This window comes from Lonchura striata, chromosome 37, assembly GCF_050655825.1.
Source record: "Lonchura striata isolate lonStrDom1 chromosome 37, ASM5065582v1, whole genome shotgun sequence".
In the NCBI taxonomy this organism is placed as follows: Eukaryota; Metazoa; Chordata; class Aves; order Passeriformes; family Estrildidae; genus Lonchura; species Lonchura striata.
In genome coordinates this window covers 14,229,228-14,249,393 of record NC_140739.1, presented here as the reverse complement: position 1 = coordinate 14,249,393, position 20,166 = coordinate 14,229,228, and the positions used below count along the sequence as shown (strand labels likewise).

The 20,166-nt window shown below is 54.1% G+C and overlaps 1 protein-coding gene across 1 annotated transcript in view; it reads left to right on the top strand.

Moving 5' to 3' along the window:
- SHANK1 (SH3 and multiple ankyrin repeat domains 1) overlaps positions 1 to 20,166 on the top strand; it is a 67,592-nt gene that overhangs the window by 33,412 nt on the left and 14,014 nt on the right. Inside the window, exons 13-19 of the mRNA XM_085565714.1 lie at positions 183 to 296; positions 2,201 to 2,276; positions 7,529 to 7,828; positions 10,558 to 10,640; positions 12,985 to 13,109; positions 15,197 to 15,332; positions 18,213 to 18,296. Coding sequence (XP_085421840.1) covers positions 183 to 296; positions 2,201 to 2,276; positions 7,529 to 7,828; positions 10,558 to 10,640; positions 12,985 to 13,109; positions 15,197 to 15,332; positions 18,213 to 18,296 — 918 coding nt within the window. The remainder of the gene's footprint in view (positions 1 to 182; positions 297 to 2,200; positions 2,277 to 7,528; positions 7,829 to 10,557; positions 10,641 to 12,984; positions 13,110 to 15,196; positions 15,333 to 18,212; positions 18,297 to 20,166) is intronic.

Here is a 20,166-nt window from a genome sequence, read left to right as displayed (position 1 = left end):
ACAGATTTTGGGGTGCCCGCAGTGCTGAGCGTGGGCGAGGGCGGATTTTGGGGATTTTTGGGGAGTTTTTGGGGGTTTTTTTTCGGGGTTTTTGGGGAGTTTTTGGGAGGTTTTTGGGGGGGATTTTTGGGGTATTTTTGGGGTTTTTTGGGGTGTCTCTGATGGATTTTGGGTGCCCGCAGTGCTGAGCGTGGGCGAGGGCGGATTTTGGGAGGGCCAGGCCCGGGGCCGGGTCGGGTGGTTCCCGTCCGAGTGCGTGGAGGAGGTGCCCCCCCGGACCCCCGAGGGCAAAACAGGTACCCCAAAAACCCCCGGACCCCAAAATCCCTTCCTGGACCCCAAAAACCCCCCAGACCCCAAAAACCCCCCAGACCCCAAAAATCCCGGACCCTAAAATCCCTTCCTGACCCCAAAAACCATTCCTGGACCCCAAAAACCCCGTACCCCAAAAATCCCCGGACCCTAAAATCCCCCCGGACCCCAAAAACCCCCCGGACCTCAAAATCCTTCCCTGACCCCAAAAATCCTTCCCGTACCCCAAAAACCATTCCTGGACCCCAAAAACCCCCCGGACCCCAAAAATCCCGGACCCCAAAAATCCCTCCCTGTACCCCAAAAACCCCTGGACCACAAAAACCCCGGACCTCAAAATCCTTCCCGTACCCCAAAAATCCCTTCCTGGACCCCAAAAATCCCTCCCTGTACTCCAAAATCCTTCCCAGACCCCAAAATCCTTCCCAGACCCCAAAATCCCTTCTCATACCCCCAAAATCCCTCCCTGACCCCAAAAAATCCCACCCAGACCCCAAAAATCCCTTCCTGGACCCCAAAAATCCCACCCCGACCCCAAAAATAACTCCCGGACCCCAAAAATTCCTTCCCAGACCCCAAAAATCTCCCCCCAACCCCAAAAATCCTTCCCAGACCCTAAATTCTCCCTCCGACCCCAAAAAAACCCAAAATCCCCAAATCCTTCACTGAACCCCAAAATCCTCAAATCCCTCAAATCCCCCAAACCCCTCTGACTCCAAAAAAACCCAAAAATGCCCCCCAAAAAACCCAAAATATCCCAAAAAACCCCCAAAATCTCCCTGGACTCCAAAAACCCAAATTCTCTCAAAATCCCCCAAATCCCCCAAATCTCTCCCCAAAACCCCAAAATCCCCAAATCCCTCTGACCCCAAAAAAACCCCAAAATTCCCCAAATCCCCCAAATCCCTCTGACCCAAAAATCCCCCAAAAACCCCAAAAATCCCCCCAAAAAACCCAAAAAGCCCCGAAAACCCAAAATCCTCCCTGGACCCCCAAAACCCCAAAAGTCTCCAAAAAACCCCAAAAATCTCAAAACTCTCTCAAAATCCCCCAAATCTCCCAAATCCCCTCTGACCCCAAAAATCCCCAAAAATCCCCAAAAATCCCCCAAACCCCTCTGACCCAAAAACCCCCAAAATCCCCAAAAACACCCAAAATCCCCAAAAATCCCCCAAAAACCCCCAAAATCCCCCCAAAAAACCCAAAAATCCCCGAAAACCCAAAATCCTCCCTGGACCCCAAAAACCCCTAAATGCCTCTGACCCCAAAAATCCCCAAAAATCCCCCAAATCCCCCAAACCCCTCTGACCCAAAAACCCCCAAAATCCCCAAAAAAAACCCCCAAAAACCCCCAAAATCCCCAAAATCCCCAAAAACACCCAAAAAACCCCAAAAATCCCCCCCAAAAAAACCCAAAACCCCAAAAATTCCAAAATTCGCCAAACCTCTCTGACCCAAAACCCCAAAAAACCCCAAAATCCCCAAAAATCCCCCCAAAAAAACCCCAAATTTCCCAAATCCCCCAAACCCCCAAAATCCCCCAAACTCCTCTGACCCAAAAACCCCCAAAAATCCCAAAAAACCCCAAAATAACCCCAAACCCCTCCAAATCCCAAAAAACCCTCAAAAATCCCCCAAAATCCCCCCAAAAACCCCCAAAACACCCCGAAAATCCCCCAAATCCCCCAAACCCCTCTGACCCAAAACCCCCAAAAATAACCCCAAATCCCCCCAAATCCCAAAAAAACTCAAAAACCCCCAAAAATCCCCACAAAAAAACCCAAAATCCCCCCAAAAATCCCCCAAATCCCCAAGCCCCTCTGACCCAAAAATCCCCAAATGCCCCAAATTGCCCAAAACTCCCCAAATTTGCCCCGAATTCCGGCAGAGTCGCGCAGCGAGAAGGCGAAGCGGCTCTTCCGCCACTACACCGTGGGCTCCTACGACAGCTTCGACGCGCCCAGGTGAGACCCAAAATATCCCAAAAATCCCCAAAAAATCCCAAAATCCCAAAATTCCCAAAATTCCCTCTCGGGAGCACAAAAAAACCCCAAAAAAATCCCAAAAAAAAAGCCCCGAAAAAGCCCCGAAAATCCCAAATTATTGCCACGAATTTCAACCCCTGAGACCCAAAATATCCCAAAAAAAACCCCCAAAATTCCCACAAATCCCAAATTTCCCTCTTGGGACCCCAAAAAATCCCAAAAAATTCCCCAAAAAAAGCCCCTCAAAACCCCAAATTATTGCCCCAAACTCCAACCCCTAAGACCCCAAAAAAACCCCAAAAAACCCAAAATTTCCTCTTAAAAACCCCAAATTTCCCCAAAATCCTCCCAAATTCCCCCAAATCCCCAGAATTTTCCCCCAATCCCCCAAAATCTTCCCAAAATCACATAAATCCTCCCAAAATCATCCAAAATTCCTCCAAAATCCTCCAAAATCTCCCCAAAATTCCCCAAATCATCCTCAAATCCCCCAAAATGCCAAAAAATTCCCCAAATTCCTCCCAAAATCCTCCCAAATTTTCTCCAAATCTCCCCAAAATTCCCCAAATCCTCCTCAAAGCCCCCAAATTCCTCCCAAATTCCCTCAAAATCACCCAAAAATCCCCCGAATTCTTCCTAAATCCTCCCAAAATCACCCAAATTTCCTCAAATCCTCCCAAAATTTTCTGAAATCTCCCCAAATCCCCCCAAAATCCCCCAAATATCTCCAAATCCCCCCAAAATCTCCAAATTCCTCCTGAAACCCCCAAAATTCTCCCTAAATCCCCCTAAATTCCCCAAAATCCTCCCAAAATTCTCCAAAATTTCCCAAAAATCCCCCAAATCCTCCCAAATACCCCAAATTCCACCAAAATCCCCCCAAATCTCCCAAAAATCCCAAATCTCCTCAAATTCCTCCTAAATCCGCCAAATCCCCTAAAATCTCCCAAAAATCCCCCCAAATCCCCCAAATTTTTCCCAAATTTGCCCCAAAATTTCCCCAAATTTCCCCAATTTTCCCTGAAATTCCCCAAAAATCCCCCAAATTTGCCCCAAAATTCCCCCAAAATCCCCAATTTTCCCTGAAATTCCCAACAAATTCCCCCAAATTTTCTCCCAAATCCCCCAAATCTCCCAAAATTTCCCCAAAATCCCCCCAAAATCTCCCCAAATCTATCCAAAATTCCCCAAAATTTTTTCCCAAATCCCCCAAATCTCCCAAAATTTCCTCACAATCCCCTGAATCTCCCCAAAATCTCCCCCCAAAAACCCAAAATCCTCCCAAATTTTCTCCCAAACCTCCCAAATCTCCCAAAATTTTCCCAGTCCCCCCAAAATCTCCCCCAAAATTCCCCCAAAATCCCCCAAATCCTCCAAATCACCCCTAAAATCTCCCAAAAAATCCCCCAAAATCCCCCCAAATTTTCTCCCAAATCCCCCAAATCTCCCCCAAAATCCCCCCAAAATCTCCCAAAATCTCCCCAAAATCCCCCGAATCTCCCCTAAATCCCCCCAAAATCTCCCAAAAAATCCCCCAAAATCCCCCCAAATTTTCTCCCAACCCTCCCCCCGGGGCCTGTCCCGGTTTGGGACCCCCCCCCCAAAATTGTCCGGCGGGTTTGGGGCAGTTTGGGGCAGTTTGGGGCAGTTTGGTGATTTTTTTGGAGTTGATTTGGGAAAGTTTTGGGGCATTTTTGTGATATTTTTGGAGTTGATTTGGAGCTGATTTGGCACCGATTTGGGGCAGTTTGGGACATTTTGGGGCATTTTTGGGATATTTTTGGAGTTGATTTGGAGCCGATTTGGGGCAGATTTGGGGCATTTTGGGGTCGATTTCGTGGCATTTTTGTGATATTTTTGGAGTTGATTTGGGGCATTTTTGGGGCATTTTGGGGTCATTTAATGGCATTTTTGTGATATTTTTGGAGTTGATTTGGAGCCGATTTGGGGCATTTTTGGGGCATTTTTGGGCATTTTTGTGATATTTTTTGAGTTGATTTGGGGCAGTTTTGGGACATTTTGGGGCAGATTTGGGCATTTTGGGGCAGTTTTGGGGCATTTTGGGGCAGATTTGGGGAAGATTTTGGGCAGTTTTGGGACATTTTGGGGCAGATTTGGGGCACATTTTTGGGCAGATTTTTGGGACAGATTTGGGACATTTTGGGGCAGATTTGGGGCATTTTGGGGTCATTTCATGGCATTTTTTTGGATATTTTTGGAGTTGATTTGGGACAGTTTTGGGGCATTTTTGGGGCATTTTGGGGCATTTTTGGGGCAGTTTTGGGGCTAATTTAGGGCAGATTTGGGGCAGTTTTGGGGTTTATTTGGGGGTTTTTTGGGACAGTTTTGGGGCTGATTTGGGGCATTTTTGGGGCATTTTTGGGCATTTTTGTGATATTTTTTGAGTTGATTTGGGGCAGTTTTGGGACATTTTGGGGCAGATTTGGGACAGATTTCGCGTTTATTTGGGGCCATTTTGGGGCAGATTTGGGCATTTTGAGGCAGATTTGGGGCATTTTGGGGTCATTCAATGGCATTTTTGTGATATTTTTGGAGTAGATTTGGGGCATTTTGGGGCAGTTTTGGGGTCATTTAATGGCATTTTTGTGATATTTTTGGAGTTGATTTGGGGCATTTTTGGGGCATTTTGGGTCCATTTTTTTGGGCAGTTTTGGGGCAGATTTGGGGCATTTTGGGGCATTTTTGTGATATTTTTGGAGTTGATTTGGGGCAGTTTTGGGGCTGATTTGGGGCATTTTGGGACATTTTGGGGTCATTTCATGGCATTTTTGTGATATTTTTTGAGTTGATTTGGAGCCGATTTGGGGCATTTTGGGGCAGATTTGGGGCTGATTTGGGGCAGATTTGGGACATTTTGGGGCAGATTTGGGGCAGATTTGGGGCTGATTTGGGGCAGATTTGGGGCATTTTGGGACATTTTTGGAGCAGTTTTGGGGCAGTTTTGGGACATTTTGGGGCAGATTTGGGGCAGATTTTTGGGCAGATTTTTGGGACAGATTTGGGACATTTTGGGGCAGATTTGGGGCATTTTGGGGTCATTTCATGGCATTTTTTGGATATTTTTGGAGTTGATTTGGGACAGTTTTGGGGCATTTTTGGGGCAGTTTTGGGGTTGATTTGGGGTCGTTTTGGGACTGATTTTGGGCAGATTTGGGGCAGTTTTGGGGCCATTTCAGGATGGTTTTGGGGCATTTTGGGGCAGATTTGGGGTTGGGTTAGGGGCACTTAGAAGGTCAATTTGAGGCTGTACTGGAGCCGTACTGGTTCTGTACTGGGACTTATACTGGTGCCATACTGGTGCCGTACTGGGAGTTGAACTGGTGCCATACTGGGAGTTATACTGGTGCTGTACTGGTTCTGTACTGGGAGCTGTACTGGTGCCGTACTGGTGCTATACTGGGAGTTGTACTGGTTCCATACTGGTGCCATACTGGTGCCGTACTGGTGCCATACTGGTGCCATACTGGGAGCTGTACTGGTGCCATACTGGTGCCGTACTGGTGCCATACTGGTGCCATACTGGGAGTTATACTGGTGCCATACTGGTGCCATACTGGTGCCATACTGGGAGTTATACTGGTGCCATACTGGTGCCATACTGGTGCCATACTGGGAGTTATACTGGTGCCATACTGGTGCCGTACTGGTGCCATACTGGGAGTTGTACTGGTGCCATACTGGTGCTATGCTGGTGCCATACTGGTGCTATCCTGGGAGTTATACTGGTGCCATACTGGTGCCGTACTGGTGCCATACTGGTGCTATACTGGTGCCATACTGGTGCCATCCTGGTGCCATACTGGTGCTATACTGGTGCCATACTGGTGCCATACTGGTGCCGTACTGGGAGCTGTACTGGGAGTTGTACTGGTGCCATACTGGTGCCACACTGGTGCTATACTGGGAGTTGTACTGGTTCCATACTGGGAGCTATACTGGTGCCGTACTGGTGCCATACTGGGAGTTATACTGGTGCCATACTGGTGCCGTACTGGTGCCATACTGGTTCTGTACTGGTTCTGTACTGGGAGCTGGAACTGCCCTTGGTGCTCGTCCTGTCCCAGTCCATCCCAGTTCATCCCAGTCCCATTCCAGTCTGTCCCAGTTCATCCCAGTCCCTCCCAGTCCCATTCCAGTCTGTCCCAGTCCCTCCCAGTCCATTCCAGTTTATCTGAATTCCCTCCCAGTCCCTCCCAGTCCATCCCAGTTCATCCCAGTTTATCTGAATTTCCTCCCAGTCCCTCCCAGTCCCTCCCAGTCCCTCCCAGTCCATCCCAGTTCATCCCAGTTTATCTGAATTTCCTCCCAGTCCCTCCCAGTCTGTCCCAGTCCCTCCCAGTCCATCCCAGTTCATCCCAGTTTATCTGAATTCCCTCCCAGTCCCTCCCAGTCTGTCCCAGTCCATCCCAGTTCATCTGAATTCTGTCCCAGTCTCTCCCAGTTTATCCCAGTTCCTCCCAGTCCCATTCCAGTCCCCTCCCAGTCTGTCCCAGTTCATCCCAGTCCATCCCAGTTTATCCCAGTTCCCTCCCAGTCCACTCCAGTCCATCCATGCCCCCTCCCCAATTAATTCCCCTCCCCAATTCCCGGCGCCCCCTCCCCAATTCCATCCCGGCGCCCCCTCCCCAATTCCTCCGCGCCTCTCCCGCTGTCCCCAGGATTTCCCCGCGCCCCCTCCCCAATTCCTGGCGCCCCCTCCCCAATAATTCCCATCCCGCGCCTCTCCGCTGTCCCCAGGATTTCCCCGCGCCCCCTCCCCAATATTTCCCGGCGCCCCCTCCCCAGTATTTCCCCGCGCCCCCTCCCCAATTCCTCCGCGCCTCTCCGCTGTCCCCAGGATTTCCCCGCGCCCCCTCCCCAATTCCCGGCGCCCCCTCCCCAATTCCCGGCGCCCCCTCCCCAATTCCGTCCCCGCGCCCCCTCCCCAATTCCTCCGCGCCTCTCCGCTGTCCCCAGGATTTCCCGGCGCCCCCTCCCCAGTATTTCCCTGCGCCCCCTCCCCAATTCCTCCAGAGCCTCTCCCGCTGTCCCCAGTATTTCCCCGCGCCCCCTCCCCAATTCCCGGCGCCCCCTCCCCAATTCCCGGCGCCCCCTCCCCAATTCCCCGCGCCCCCTCCCCAATTCCTCCGCGCCTCTCCGCTGTCCCCAGGATTTCCCCGCGCCCCCTCCCCAATTCCCCGCGCCCCCTCCCCAATTCCCCGCGCCCCCTCCCCAATTCCTCCGCGCCTCTCCGCTGTCCCTCCCCGGCCGCCGTCCCCGCCGCTCCGCCGGGTCCTAGAGCCGCTCCCGGTGCCGGTCCCGCCCGTCCGGCCCGGCCGCCAGCCCCGGGCCCTGCCGGGCCCCCTCCCCATCGCGGGGGGCGATGCGGCCGCGCCCCCTCCCCACGCAGCCCCCGCCATGTCCCGCCGCGCCCCCTCCCCCCGCGCCGCGCCCCCTCCCCCCGCGCCCCCGCTCTCCTCCAGCTGGCCCCTGCTGGGACCCCCCCGCCGCAGCGTCTGGTACATCTACAGGTACGGGGACCCCCGGGACCCCCGGGACCGCCCCGGGACCCCCCCGGCACCGGGACCCCCCCCCGGGCCGGGACCACCCCCCAAATCCATCCATCGTGTCCGCTTCTCCTGTCCCCGCCAAGGTCCTGCTGTCACCCCCCCCGTGTCACTCGGGACCCCCCCAGGACCCCCCCGGCACCGGGACCACCCCGGGACCCCCCCCCGGTACCGGGACCACCCCCCCAAATCCATCCATTGTGTCCGCTTCTCATGTCCCCACCAGGGTCCCCCAAATCCCGGTGTCACCCCCCCCGTTTCACTCCGGTGTCACTCGGGACCCCCCCGGGACCGCCCCGGGACCCCCCCGGTACCGGGACCACCCCCGGGACCCCCCCGGTACCGGGACCCCCCCCCCGGGCCGGGACCACCCCCCAAATCCATCCATCGTGTCCCCCTATCCTGTCCCCACCAGGGTCCCCCCAAATTCCAGTGTCACCCCCCCCGTGTCACTCCGGTGTCACTCAGGACCCCCCGGGACCCCCCCGGTACCGGGACCACCCCCCCAAATCCATCCATCGTGTCCCCCTATCCTGTCCCCACCAGGGTCCCACTGTCACCCCCCTGTGTCACTCGGGACCCCCCGGGACCCGCCCGGTACCGGGACCACCCCCGGGACCCCCCCCCCGGCACCGGGACCCCCCCGGTACCGGGACCACCCCCCCAAATCCATCCATCGTGTCCCCCTCTCATGTCCCCACCAGGGTCCCGCTGTCACCCCCCCCGTGTCCCGCCAGTGTCCCCCTCGTGTCCCCCGCAATGTCCCCTTGTGTCCCCCAAAGTCCCCCCGTGTCCACCCCAATGTCTCCCCTCAGTGTCCCCCTCGTGTCCCCCTCCCCAGTGTCCCCTCCTGTGCCCCTTCTTGTCACCCCCCCGTGTCCCCCCGTGTCCCCCAGTGTCCCCCAATGTCCCCTCATGTCCCCACTGTCCCCCCAATGTCCCCCTCAATGTCCCCCCCATGTCACCCCAAAGTCCCCCCATGTACCCCCCATCTACCCTCCAATGTCCCCTCCTGTCCCCAAGGTCCCCTCGTGTCCCCCAGTGTCCCCCCAGTGTCCCCCTCAGTGTCCCTCCAATGTCCCCCCAGGTCACCCTCGGTGTCCCCCTGTGTCCCACACATGTCCCCCCCCATTTCCCCCAATGTCCCCCCATGTCACCCTCCATGTCCACCCCCGTGTCACCCCCAATGTCCCCTGGTGTCCCCTGGTGTCCCCCTCAATGTCCCCCCCGTGTCACCCCCAATGTCCCCCCATGTCCCCAAGGTCCCTTCATGTCCCCTGGTGTCCCCCAATGTCCCCTGGTGTCCTCCTCAATGTCCCCTGGTGTCCCCCAATGTCCCCCCATGTCCCCAAGGTCCCCTCGTGTCCCCTGGTGTCCCCCAATGTCCTCCCAATGTCCCCCGCTGTCCCCTGGTGTCCCTCTGTCCCTCTTTGTCCCCCCGGGGGTGGCAGTGGGGGGACACAGGACAATGGGGAGGGGAGGGGACACTTGTGGGGGGACAGGGAGGTGACACGGTGGGGTTGGGGACATTGGGGACACGTCTGGGGTGCTTTGGGGACACTGCTGGGGACAAGGGGGGGTGTCACCGGTGTGCGGGTGTCATCGTGGCCTCGGTGCCATCGATGTCCCCCCCTTGTCCCCACGTGTCACCCGCGGGAGCGTCCCCCTGTCTGCGCCGTGGTCCCAGTGTCCCCAATGTCCCCAACACCCCCAGTGTCCCCTGATGTCCCCAACACCCCCCCAATGTCCCCAACCCCCCCAGTGTCCCCAATATCCCCAGTGTCCCCAATGTCCCCAACACCCCCAGTGTCCCCTGATGTCCCCAAACCCCCCCAATGTCCCCAACGTCCCCAGTGTCCCTTCCTCATGTCCCCAATGTCCCCAGTCCCCCCATTGTCCCCAATGCCTCCAACACCTCCTGATGTCCCCAAACTCCCCAATTCCCCCGATCCTCCCGATGCCCCCAAGGTCCCCAAAATACCCAGACCCCAATGTCCCCAACGTCCCCAACCCCTCCAATGTCCAAAAATGTCCCCAAATGTCCCCAGTCCCCCCAATCGCTCCAATGTCCCCAAATCCCCAAATGTCCCCAATGTCCCCAAATGTCCCCAACTCCCCCAATGTCCCTGATGTCCCTAATGTCTCAATTGTCCCCAAATCCCCCCAATGTCCCCAATGTCTCTTCCATGTCCCCAACCCCCCCAAATGTCCCCAAATGTCCCCAACATCCCCACTGTCCCCAATCCACCTGACGTCCCCAATGTCCCCATTGTCCCCAAATGTCCCCAAATGTCCCCAGTCCCCCAATCTCCCCAATGTCCCCAAATGTCCCCAATTCCGCAAATCCCCAAATGTCCCTTCCATGTCCCCAATCTCCCCAAATGTCCCCAATATTCCCAACGTCCTCAATGTCCCGAAATGCCCCAATCTCCCCAATGTCCCCAACCCTCCAATATCCCCAATGTCCCCAATGTCCCCAATGTCCCCAATCCCCCCGATGTCCCCAAATGTCCCCAATGTCCCCAATCCCCCAATCCCCCAATCCCCCAATCCCCCCAAAGTCCCCAATGTCCCCAATCCCCCCAATGTCCCCAATCCCCCCAATGTCCCCGATGTCCCCATTGTCCCCAGTGTCCCCAATCCCCCCGATGTCCCCGGTGTCCCCATTGTCCCCGGTGTCCCCGTGCCCGCAGCGATTACATCATCAAGGAGAAGACGGTGCTGCTGCAGAAGAAGGACAGCGAGGGCTTCGGCTTCGTGCTGCGCGGGGCCAAGGGTCAGCGGGGACATGGGGACATGGGGACAGCGGGGACAGCGGGGGATTGGGGACATTGGGGGGGATTGGGGATGTTGGGGACGTTGGGGATGTTGGGGGGATTGGGATCACTGGGGATTTGGGGACATGAGGGACATCGGGCACAGCGGGGACAATGGGGACATCGGGAACATTGGGGACATCGGGCGGATTGGGGACATCAGGGACATTGGGGGGATTGGGGACATTTGGGGACATTAGGGGATTCAGGGACATTGGGGATTTGGGGACATTGGGGACATTGGGGGGGTTGGGGACATCGAGGGGACATCAAGGGGACATTGGGGACATGAAGGACATCGGGCACAGCGGGGACATTGGGGACATCGAGGGGATTGGGGGGATTTGGGGATTTGGGGACATTTGGGGACATTTGGGGACATTTGGGGACATTTGGGGAGGGGCTGGAGGGTCCCGGGGTGGCCCCAGAGGTTCCTTGGGGGAGATTTTTGGGGAAATTTTGGGAATTTCGGAGGAATTTGGGGGATTTGGGGGGAATTTTGGGATTTTTTGGAGATTTTTTGGGAAATTTTGGGGGATTTGGGGGAAATTTGGGAATTTGGGGGGAATTTTGGGATTTTTATGGGAATTCAGGATTTTTTTTTTAGGAATTTTGAGATTTTTTGGGATTAATCTGGGAATTTTGGGATTTTTTTAATGGGATTTTTTGGGGGGAATTTGAGATTTTTTTCTCCATTTTTAATGTAATTTTTCTGGGACTTTTTTGGGACTTTTTTGGGGATTTGGAGATTTTGGGGAATTTGGGGATTTTCTAAAGGGATTTTTAAGGGGAGATTTGGGATATTTTTGGCTTTTATAAGCTAATTTTTTTGGCGATTTTGAGATTTTTTTGGGATTTTTGGGGATTCTTTTAGGAATTTCGAAATTTTTGGGGGAGTTTTGGGATTTTTGTGGGAATTTGGGGATTTTTTAATGGGATTTTTGGGAGGATTAGGGATTTTTCTCTTGGTTTTTTTACCTGGTTTTTTGGGGTTTTTGGGGGGGATTTTTGGGAGATTTTTGAGATTTTTTTTTAAATGGGAATTTGGGGGTTTTGAGGAATTTCGGGATTTTTGGGGGATTTGGGGATTTTTTAAATGCGATTTTCGGGGGGAAATTTGGGGTTTTTTTTCCATTTTTAATGTGATTTTTTTGGGGATTTTTGGGGTTTTTTGGGATTTTGGTAGGGATTTTGGTGTGGATTTTTGGGAATTGGGGATTTTGGGGATTTGGGGGATTTTTGGGGTGAGCTGGGTGATTTTCGGGGTCCCACCCCTCCCCACAGCGCAGACCCCCATCGAGGAGTTCACCCCAGCCCAGATTTGGGTGGGTTTGGGGCCCTTTGGAACGGGGATTTTTGGGTTTTTAAATTGGAATTTTGGGATTTTTTAATGGGAATTTGGGGATTTTGAGGAATTTTGGAATTTTTGGGGAATTTTGGGATTTTTTGAGGAATTTTGGGATTTTCTTGAGGAATTTGGGGATTTTTTAAAGGATTTTTTGGGGGGGGATTTGGGGTTGTTTTGGGCTTTTTCAACCTGATTTTTTGGGATTTTTTTGGGATTTTGGTGGGGATTTTTGGGATATGGGATTTTTGGTATTTTGGGGATTTGGAGATTTTGGGGAATTTTGGTGGTTTTTTTAAGGGATTTTTTGTGGGGGTTGTTTTGGGCTTTTTTAACCTTAATTTTTGGGATTTTTTCGGGATTCTCATGGGGATTTTGGTGGGGATTTTTGGGATTTGGGATTTTGGTATTTTGGGGAATTTGGGGATTTTTGGGGAATTTGGGGATTTTTTAAATGCAATTTTCTGGAGGCAATTTGGGCTTTTTTCTCCATTTTTTAATGTGATTTTTTTGGGGGGAAATTTTGGGGTTTTTGAGGATTTTGGTGGGGATTTTGGTGTGGATTTTTGGGAATTGGGGATTTTGGGGATTTGGGGATTTTTGGGAATTTGGAGATTTTTTAAAGGGATTTTTTGCAGGGGGAATTGGGGTTATTTTGGGCGTTTTTAACCTTATTTTTTTGGGGTTTTTTGGGGATTTTTTTGGGGGATTTTGGTGTGGATTTTTGGGAATTGGGTATTTTGGGGATTTTGGGGATTTGGGGATTTTGGGGAATTTGGAGATTTTCTAAAGGGATTTTTTGCAGGGGAAATTGGGGTTAATTTGGGCGTTTTTAACCTTATTTTTTTGGGGTTTTTTTGGGGATTTTTTGGGGGATTTTGGTGTGGATTTTGGGAATTGGGGATTTTGGGTATTTTTGGGGCGAGTTGGCGATTTTCGGGGTGCCGCCCTCCCCACAGCGCAGACCCCCATCGAGGAGTTCACGCCCACCCCGGCCTTCCCGGCCCTGCAGTACCTGGAGTCGGTGGACGAGGGCGGCGTGGCCTGGCGGGCGGGGCTGCGCATGGGCGACTTCCTCATCGAGGTGAGGGGCACACACCTGGGCACACCTGGGCACACCTGGGCACACCTGGGCACACCTGGGCACACCTGGGAATACACCTGGGCACAGCTGGGCACACCTGGGCACACCTGGGAATACACCTGGGCACACCTGGGAATACACCTGGGCACAGCTGGGAATACACCTGGGAATACACCTGGGCACACCTGGGCACAGCTGGGCACAGCTGGGCACACCTGGGAATACACCTGGGCACAGCTGGGAATACACCTGGGCACACCAAGGCACACCTGGGCACACCTGGGCACACCAAGGCACACCTGGGCACACCTGGGAATGCACCTGGGCACAGCTGGGCACACCTGGGCACACCTGGGCACACCTGGGCACACCTGGGCACACCTGGGCACACCTGGGAATACACCTGGGCACAGCTGGGCACACCTGGGCACACCTGGGAATACACCTGGGCACACCTGGGAATACACCTGGGCACAGCTGGGAATACACCTGGGAATACACCTGGGCACACCTGGGCACAGCTGGGCACAGCTGGGCACACCTGGGAATACACCTGGGCACAGCTGGGAATACACCTGGGCACACCAAGGCACACCTGGGCACACCTGGGCACACCAAGGCACACCTGGGCACACCTGGGAATGCACCTGGGCACAGCTGGGCACACCTGGGCACACCTGGGCACACCTGGGAATACACCTGGGCACAGCTGGGCACACCTGGGCACACCTGGGCACAGCTGGGAATACACCTGGGCACACCTGGGAATACACCTGGGCACACCTGGGAATACACCTGGGCACACCTGGGCACAGCTGGGAATACACCTGGGCACAGCTGGGCACACCTGGGAATACACCTGGGCACACCTGGGCACACCTGGGAATACACCTGGGAATACACCTGGGCACACCTGGGAATACACCTGGGCACACCTGGGCACACCTGGGCACACCTGGGAATACACCTGGGAATACACCTGGGCACACCTGGGAATACACCTGGGAATACACCTGGGAATACACCTGGGCACACCAAGGCACACCTGGGCACACCTGGGCACACCTGGGTATGTCTATGATACACCTGGGCACAGCTGGGTACAGCTGGGCACACCTGGGCACACCTGGGCATGTCTATGATACACCTGGGCACACCTGGGAATACACCTGAGCACACCTGGGTACAGCTGGGCACACCTGGCACACCCGAGCACACCTGGGAATACACCTGGGTACAGCTGGGAACAGCTGGCACAGCTGGGAACACACCTGGGAATACAGCTGGGCACACCTGGGCACAGTTGGCATACCTGCGAATACACCTGGGTACAGCTGGGCACACCTGGGCACACCTGCGAATACACCTGGGCACACCTGGGCACAGCTGGGAACAAACCTGGCAATACACCTGGGCACACCTGGCAATACACCTGGCGGTGTCACACACCTGTACAGTGTCACACACCTGTACAGTGTCACATGGTGTCACACACATGTCACACACGTGTCACCTGCGCAGGTGAACGAGCAGAACGTGGTCAAGGTGGGCCACCGGCAGGTGAACATGGACCTGAGCCGTGTCACACACCTGTACAGTGTCACACATGTGTTACATGTCACACACCTGTACAGTGTCACATACGTGTCACACCTGTGTCACCTGCGCAGGTGAACGGGCAGAACGTGGTCAAGGTGGGCCACCGGCAGGTGAACATGGACCTGAGCCGTGTCACACACCTGTACAGTGTCACACACCTGTACAGTGTCACACACATGTCACACACGTGTCACCTGCGCAGGTGAATGGGCAGAACGTGGTCAAGGTGGGCCACCGGCAGGTGGTGAACATGGACCTGAGCCGTGTCACACACCTGTACAGTGTCACACACCTGTACAGTGTCACACACCTGTCACACCTGTGTCACCTGCGCAGGTGAATGGGCAGAACGTGGTCAAGGTGGGCCACCGGCAGGTGGTGAACATGGACCTGAGCCGTGTCACACACCTGTACAGTGTCACACATGTGTTACATGTCACACACCTGTACAGTGTCACATACGTGTCACACACGTGTCACCTGCGCAGGTGAACGGGCAGAACGTGGTCAAGGTGGGCCACCGGCAGGTGGTGAACATGATCCGGCAGGGCGGGAACAGCCTGGTGCTCAAGGTGGTGATGGTGACGCGGCACCCGGAGCCCCCCGAGGCGCCCCGGCGCAGAGGTGAGCACAGCTGCGGGCACCTGGGCACACCTGGGCACACCTGGGATAGACCTGGGCACACCTGGGATAGACCTGGGGGCACCTGGGATAGACCTGGGGGTACCTGGGCACACCTGGGCACACCTGGGATAGACCTGGGATAGACCTGGGGGCACCTGGGCACACCTGGGGGCTCCTGGGATAGACCTGGGCACACCTGGGCACACCTGGGATAGACCTGGGGGTACCTGGGCACACCTGGGCACACCTGGGATAGACCTGGGGGTACCTGGGCACACCTGGGCACACCTGGGATAGACCTGGGCACACCTGGGATAGACCTGGGATAGACCTGGGATAGACCTGGGGGCACCTGGGCACACCTGGGGGCACCTGGGCGCACCTGGGCGCACCTGGGATAGACCTGGGGGCACCTGGGCGCACCTGGGATAGACCTGGGATAGACCTGGGGGCACCTGGGCACACCTGGGATAGACCTGGGGGCACCTGGGCACACCTGGGATAGACCTGGGATAGACCTGGGGGCACCTGGGCACACCTGGGATAGACCTGGGATAGACCTGGGGGCACCTGGGCACACCTGGGGGCACCTGGGCACACCTGGGATAGACCTGGGGGCACCTGTGTTTGTGGGCGGGGCTCAGTTAATTAGAATTTGGGGCGTGGTCTCAGTTAATTTGAATTTGGGTGGAGTCCCCATTAATTGGGGCAGGGCCTCGGTTAATTTCCCATTAATTTAGGGTGGGGTCACAGTTAATTTGAATTGGAGGTGGAGTCTCGATTAATTGGGGGCGGGGTCTCAGTTAATTTGAATTTTGAGAGGATTTACGGTTAATTTGAATTTGGGTGGAGTCTCCATTAATTGGGGGCGGGGTCTCAGTTAATTTGAATTTGGGTGCAGTCCCCGTTAATTGGGGCAGGGTCTCGGTTAATTTGAATTTGGAGAGGATTCACAGTTAATTTGAATTTGGGGCGGGGTCTCCATTAATTGGGGGCGTGGTCTCGGTTAATTTGAATTTGGGTGGAGTCTCCAATAATTGTGGGCGGGGTCTCGGTTGATTTGAATTGGGGCGGGGTCTCATTTAATTTGGGGTGGAGCCTCGGTTAATTTGAATTTGGCTGGGGTCTCCAATAATTGTGGGCGGGGTCTCGGTTAATTTGAATTGTGGGCGGGGTCTTGGTTAATTTGAATTGTGGGCGGGATCTTGGTTAATTTAAATTGTGGGCGTGGTCTCGATGAATTGTGGGCGGGGCTTCAGTTAATTGCAATTAGGGACGGGGTCTCCAATTATTTAAATTGTGGGTGGGGTCACAATGGAATTTGGGCAGGGTCTCAGTTTATTTAAATTGTGGGCCGAGTTTCAATTAATTGTGGGCGGGGTCTCAATTAATTTGAATTGTGGGCGGGGTTTCAGTTAATTATGGGCGGGGTATTGGTTTAGTTAAATTGTGGGCGGGGTCTCGGTGAATTATCGGCGGGGGTCTTTGTTTATTTAAATTGTGGGCGGGGTCCCAAAGAATTGTGGGCGGGGTCTTAGTTTATTAAAATGTGGGTGGGGTCTCAATGAATTGTGGGCGGGGTCTCAGTGAATTGTGGGTGGGGTCTTAGTTAATTTAAATTGTGGGCGGGGTCTCTGTTGATTTCAATTGTGGGCGGGGTCTCAGTGAATTGTGGGTGGGGTCTCAGTCGATTTTAATTACGGGCAGGGTCTCATTGAAATATGGGAGGGGTCTTGGTTGAGTTAAATTGTGGGGGAGTCTGAGTTAATTTAACTTGTGGGCGGGGTCTCAGTGTATTGTGGGCGGGGTCTGAGTTAATTTAACTTGTGGGCGGGGTCTCAGTGTATTGTGGGCGGGGTCTGAGTTAATTTAAATTGTGGGCGGGCTCTCAGTTGATTTAAATTGTGGGCGGGGTCTCCATGAATTGTGGGCGGGGCTTCAGTTAATTTGAATTATGGGCGTAGTCTCAGATTATTTGAATTGTGGGCGGGGTCTCATTTATTTGAATTGTGGGCGGGGCCTGGGTTGATTTGGATTGTGGGCGGGGTCTCAATTTGAATTGTGGGCGGGGTCTGGTTTTATTTGGAATTGTGGGCAGGGTCTCGGTTTATTTAAATTGTGGGCGGGGTCTCGGTTTATTTGAATTGTGGGCGGGGTCTCGGTTTATTTGAATTGTGGGCGGGGTCTCATTTATTTGAATTGTGGGCGGGGCCTGGGTTGATTTGGATTGTGGGCGGGGTCTCAATTTGAATTGTGGGCGGGGCCTGGGTTTATTTGAACTGTGATCGGGGTCTCAATTTGAATTGTGGGAGGGGTCTGGTTTTATTTGGAATTGTGGGCAGGGTCTCGGTTTATTTGAATTGTGGGCGGAATCTCAGTAAATTGTGGGCGGGATCTCGGTGAATTGTGGGCGGGGCCTCAGTTTATTTGAATTGTGGGCGGGGTCTCAATTTGAATTGTGGGCGGGGCCTGGGTTTATTTGAATTGTGGGTGGAGTTTCAATGAGCGGTGGATGTGGCCTCTGCCTGGCGGGCGTGGCCTGTGACTGGTGGGTGTGGCCTCTGTCGGTGGGCGTGGCCTGAACCGGTGGGCGTGGCCTGTGCCGGTGGGCGTGGCCCGTGTCGGGTGGGCGTGGCCCGTCTCGGGTGGGCGTGGCCTGTGCCGAGTGGGCGTGGCCTGAGCCGGTGGGCGTGGCCTGTTCCGGGGGCGTGGCCTGTGGCGGTGGGCGTGGCCTGAGCCGGGTGGGCGTGGCCCGTGCCGGGGGCGTGGCCTGTGCCGGGTGGAGGTGCCTGGTGGGCGTGGCCTGAGCCGGGGGGCGTGGTCTGAGCCGGGGGGCGTGGCCTGTTCCGGGGGCGTGGCCTGACGCGGCCCCGCCCCCAGCGGCCCCGCCCCCCCCGCGGCGCCTCCCGGCCCCCCCGATCTCGCTGCGCTCCAAGTCCATGACCTCGGAGCTCGAGGAGATGGGTGAGCGGATTTTGGGGGGATTTCGGGCGGTTTGGGGATTTTGGGGGGATTTCGGGCGGTTTGGGGGGTTTTGGGGGGATTTTGGGGGGATTTTAGGGGGATTTTTGGGGGATTTTTGGGGGGGTTTGGGAGATATTAGGGGGGATTTTTGGGGGGGTTTTGGGGGGATTTCGGGATGATTTTTGGAGGGTTTGGGGGATTTTAGGGGGATTTTGGTATGATTTTTAGGGGGTTTGGGGGATTTTGGGGGGAATTATGGGGATTTTGGGGGATTTGGGGAATTTTAGGGGGATTTTGGTATGATTTTTATGGGGCTTGGGGGATTTTAGGGGGATTTTTGGAGGTTTTTTGGGGGATTTGGGGGATTTTGGGGGGATTTTGGGGGGATTTTAGGGGGATTTTTGGGGGGTTTGTGAGATATTAGGGGGGATTTTTGGGGGGGTTTGGGGGATTTCAGGGGGATTTTGGGGGATTTTAGGTGGGATTTTGGGGGGATTTGGGGAATTTTAGGGGGATTTTGGGGGGGTTTGGGGGATTTTAGGTGGGATTTTGGGGGTGTTTGGGGGATTTTGGGATGAGTTTTGGGGGATTTTAGGGGGATTTTAGGGGAAATTTTGGGGGCTTTAGGGGGCTTTAGGGGGAATTTTGGGGGATTTTTGGGGGTTTGGGGGATTTTAGGGGAAATTTTGGGGATTTTAGGGGATTTTAGGGGGAATTTGGGGGATTTTGGGGGATTTAGGGGGAATTTTGTGGGGTTTGCGGGATTTTAGGGGGAATTTGGGGCGGTTAAGGAATTTTTTGGGGGGGTTGGAGGATTTTGGAGGGTTTTGGTGGATTTTAGGAGAAATTTTGGGGGTTTGGGGAATTTGAGGGGGAATTTTGGGAGGAGTAAAGGGATTTTTTCGGGGGGATTTTGGGGGGAATTTTGGGGGTATATGGGAGAATTTGGAGGGGATTTTGGGGGGCATTTCGGGGATTTTAGGGGAATTTTGGGGGGTTTAAGGGATTTTTGGGGGGGCGCTGGGGGATTTTGGGGGGTTTTGGTGGATTTTAGGGGGGGTTTTAGGGGGTTTAAGGGATTATTTGGGGGATTTGGGGGGAATTTTGGGGGGTTTGGGGAATTTTAGAGGGATTTTAGAAGGAATTTTGGGGGATTTCGGGGGAATTCTGGGGTCATTTTGAGCAGGTTTGGAAGATTTGGGGGGGTCTGGGGAATTTTGGGGGGATTTGAAGGGATTTTGGGGGGTCCTGGGGGGGATTTTTGGCAATTTTGGGGGGATTTTGGGGGATTTTGTGGAATTTTGATGATTTTTGGGGGGATTTTGGGGTTTTTTTTGGGACTTTGAGTTGATTTTTTGGGGTTTGGGGGGATTTGGGGAATTTTGGGGGGAATTTTGGGGTTTTGGGGTCGCTGAGGAATTTGGGGAGGGGTCTCTGATGCTTTGCTGACCTTTGACCTTTGACCTTTGACCTCCGGCCCCGCAGTGGAGAAGGGTGAGTGGGGGGGGGGCTCCGGACCCCCCCCGGGATTTTGGGAACCCCAAAAAAAAATCTTTGGGACCCCCCCCAAAATCCCCAAAATTTCCCAAAATTCCCCAAAATTCCCCAAAATTCCCCCAAACCCCCCAAATCCTCCCCAACCCTAAAAATTCTTCCAAAATCCCCCAAATATCCCTCAAAATGCCCTAAATTTACCCAAAAATCTCCCGAATTTCCCCAAAATTTTCCCCAAATTCCCCTAAATTTCCCCAAATGTTCCCCAAATTTCTCCAAAATTCTCCTAAAATCCCCCAAATTTCCCTCCAAACTTTTTCGATATTCCCAAAATTCTCCCAAATTTCCCTAGAAGTTCCCCAAAATTCCCCCAAAA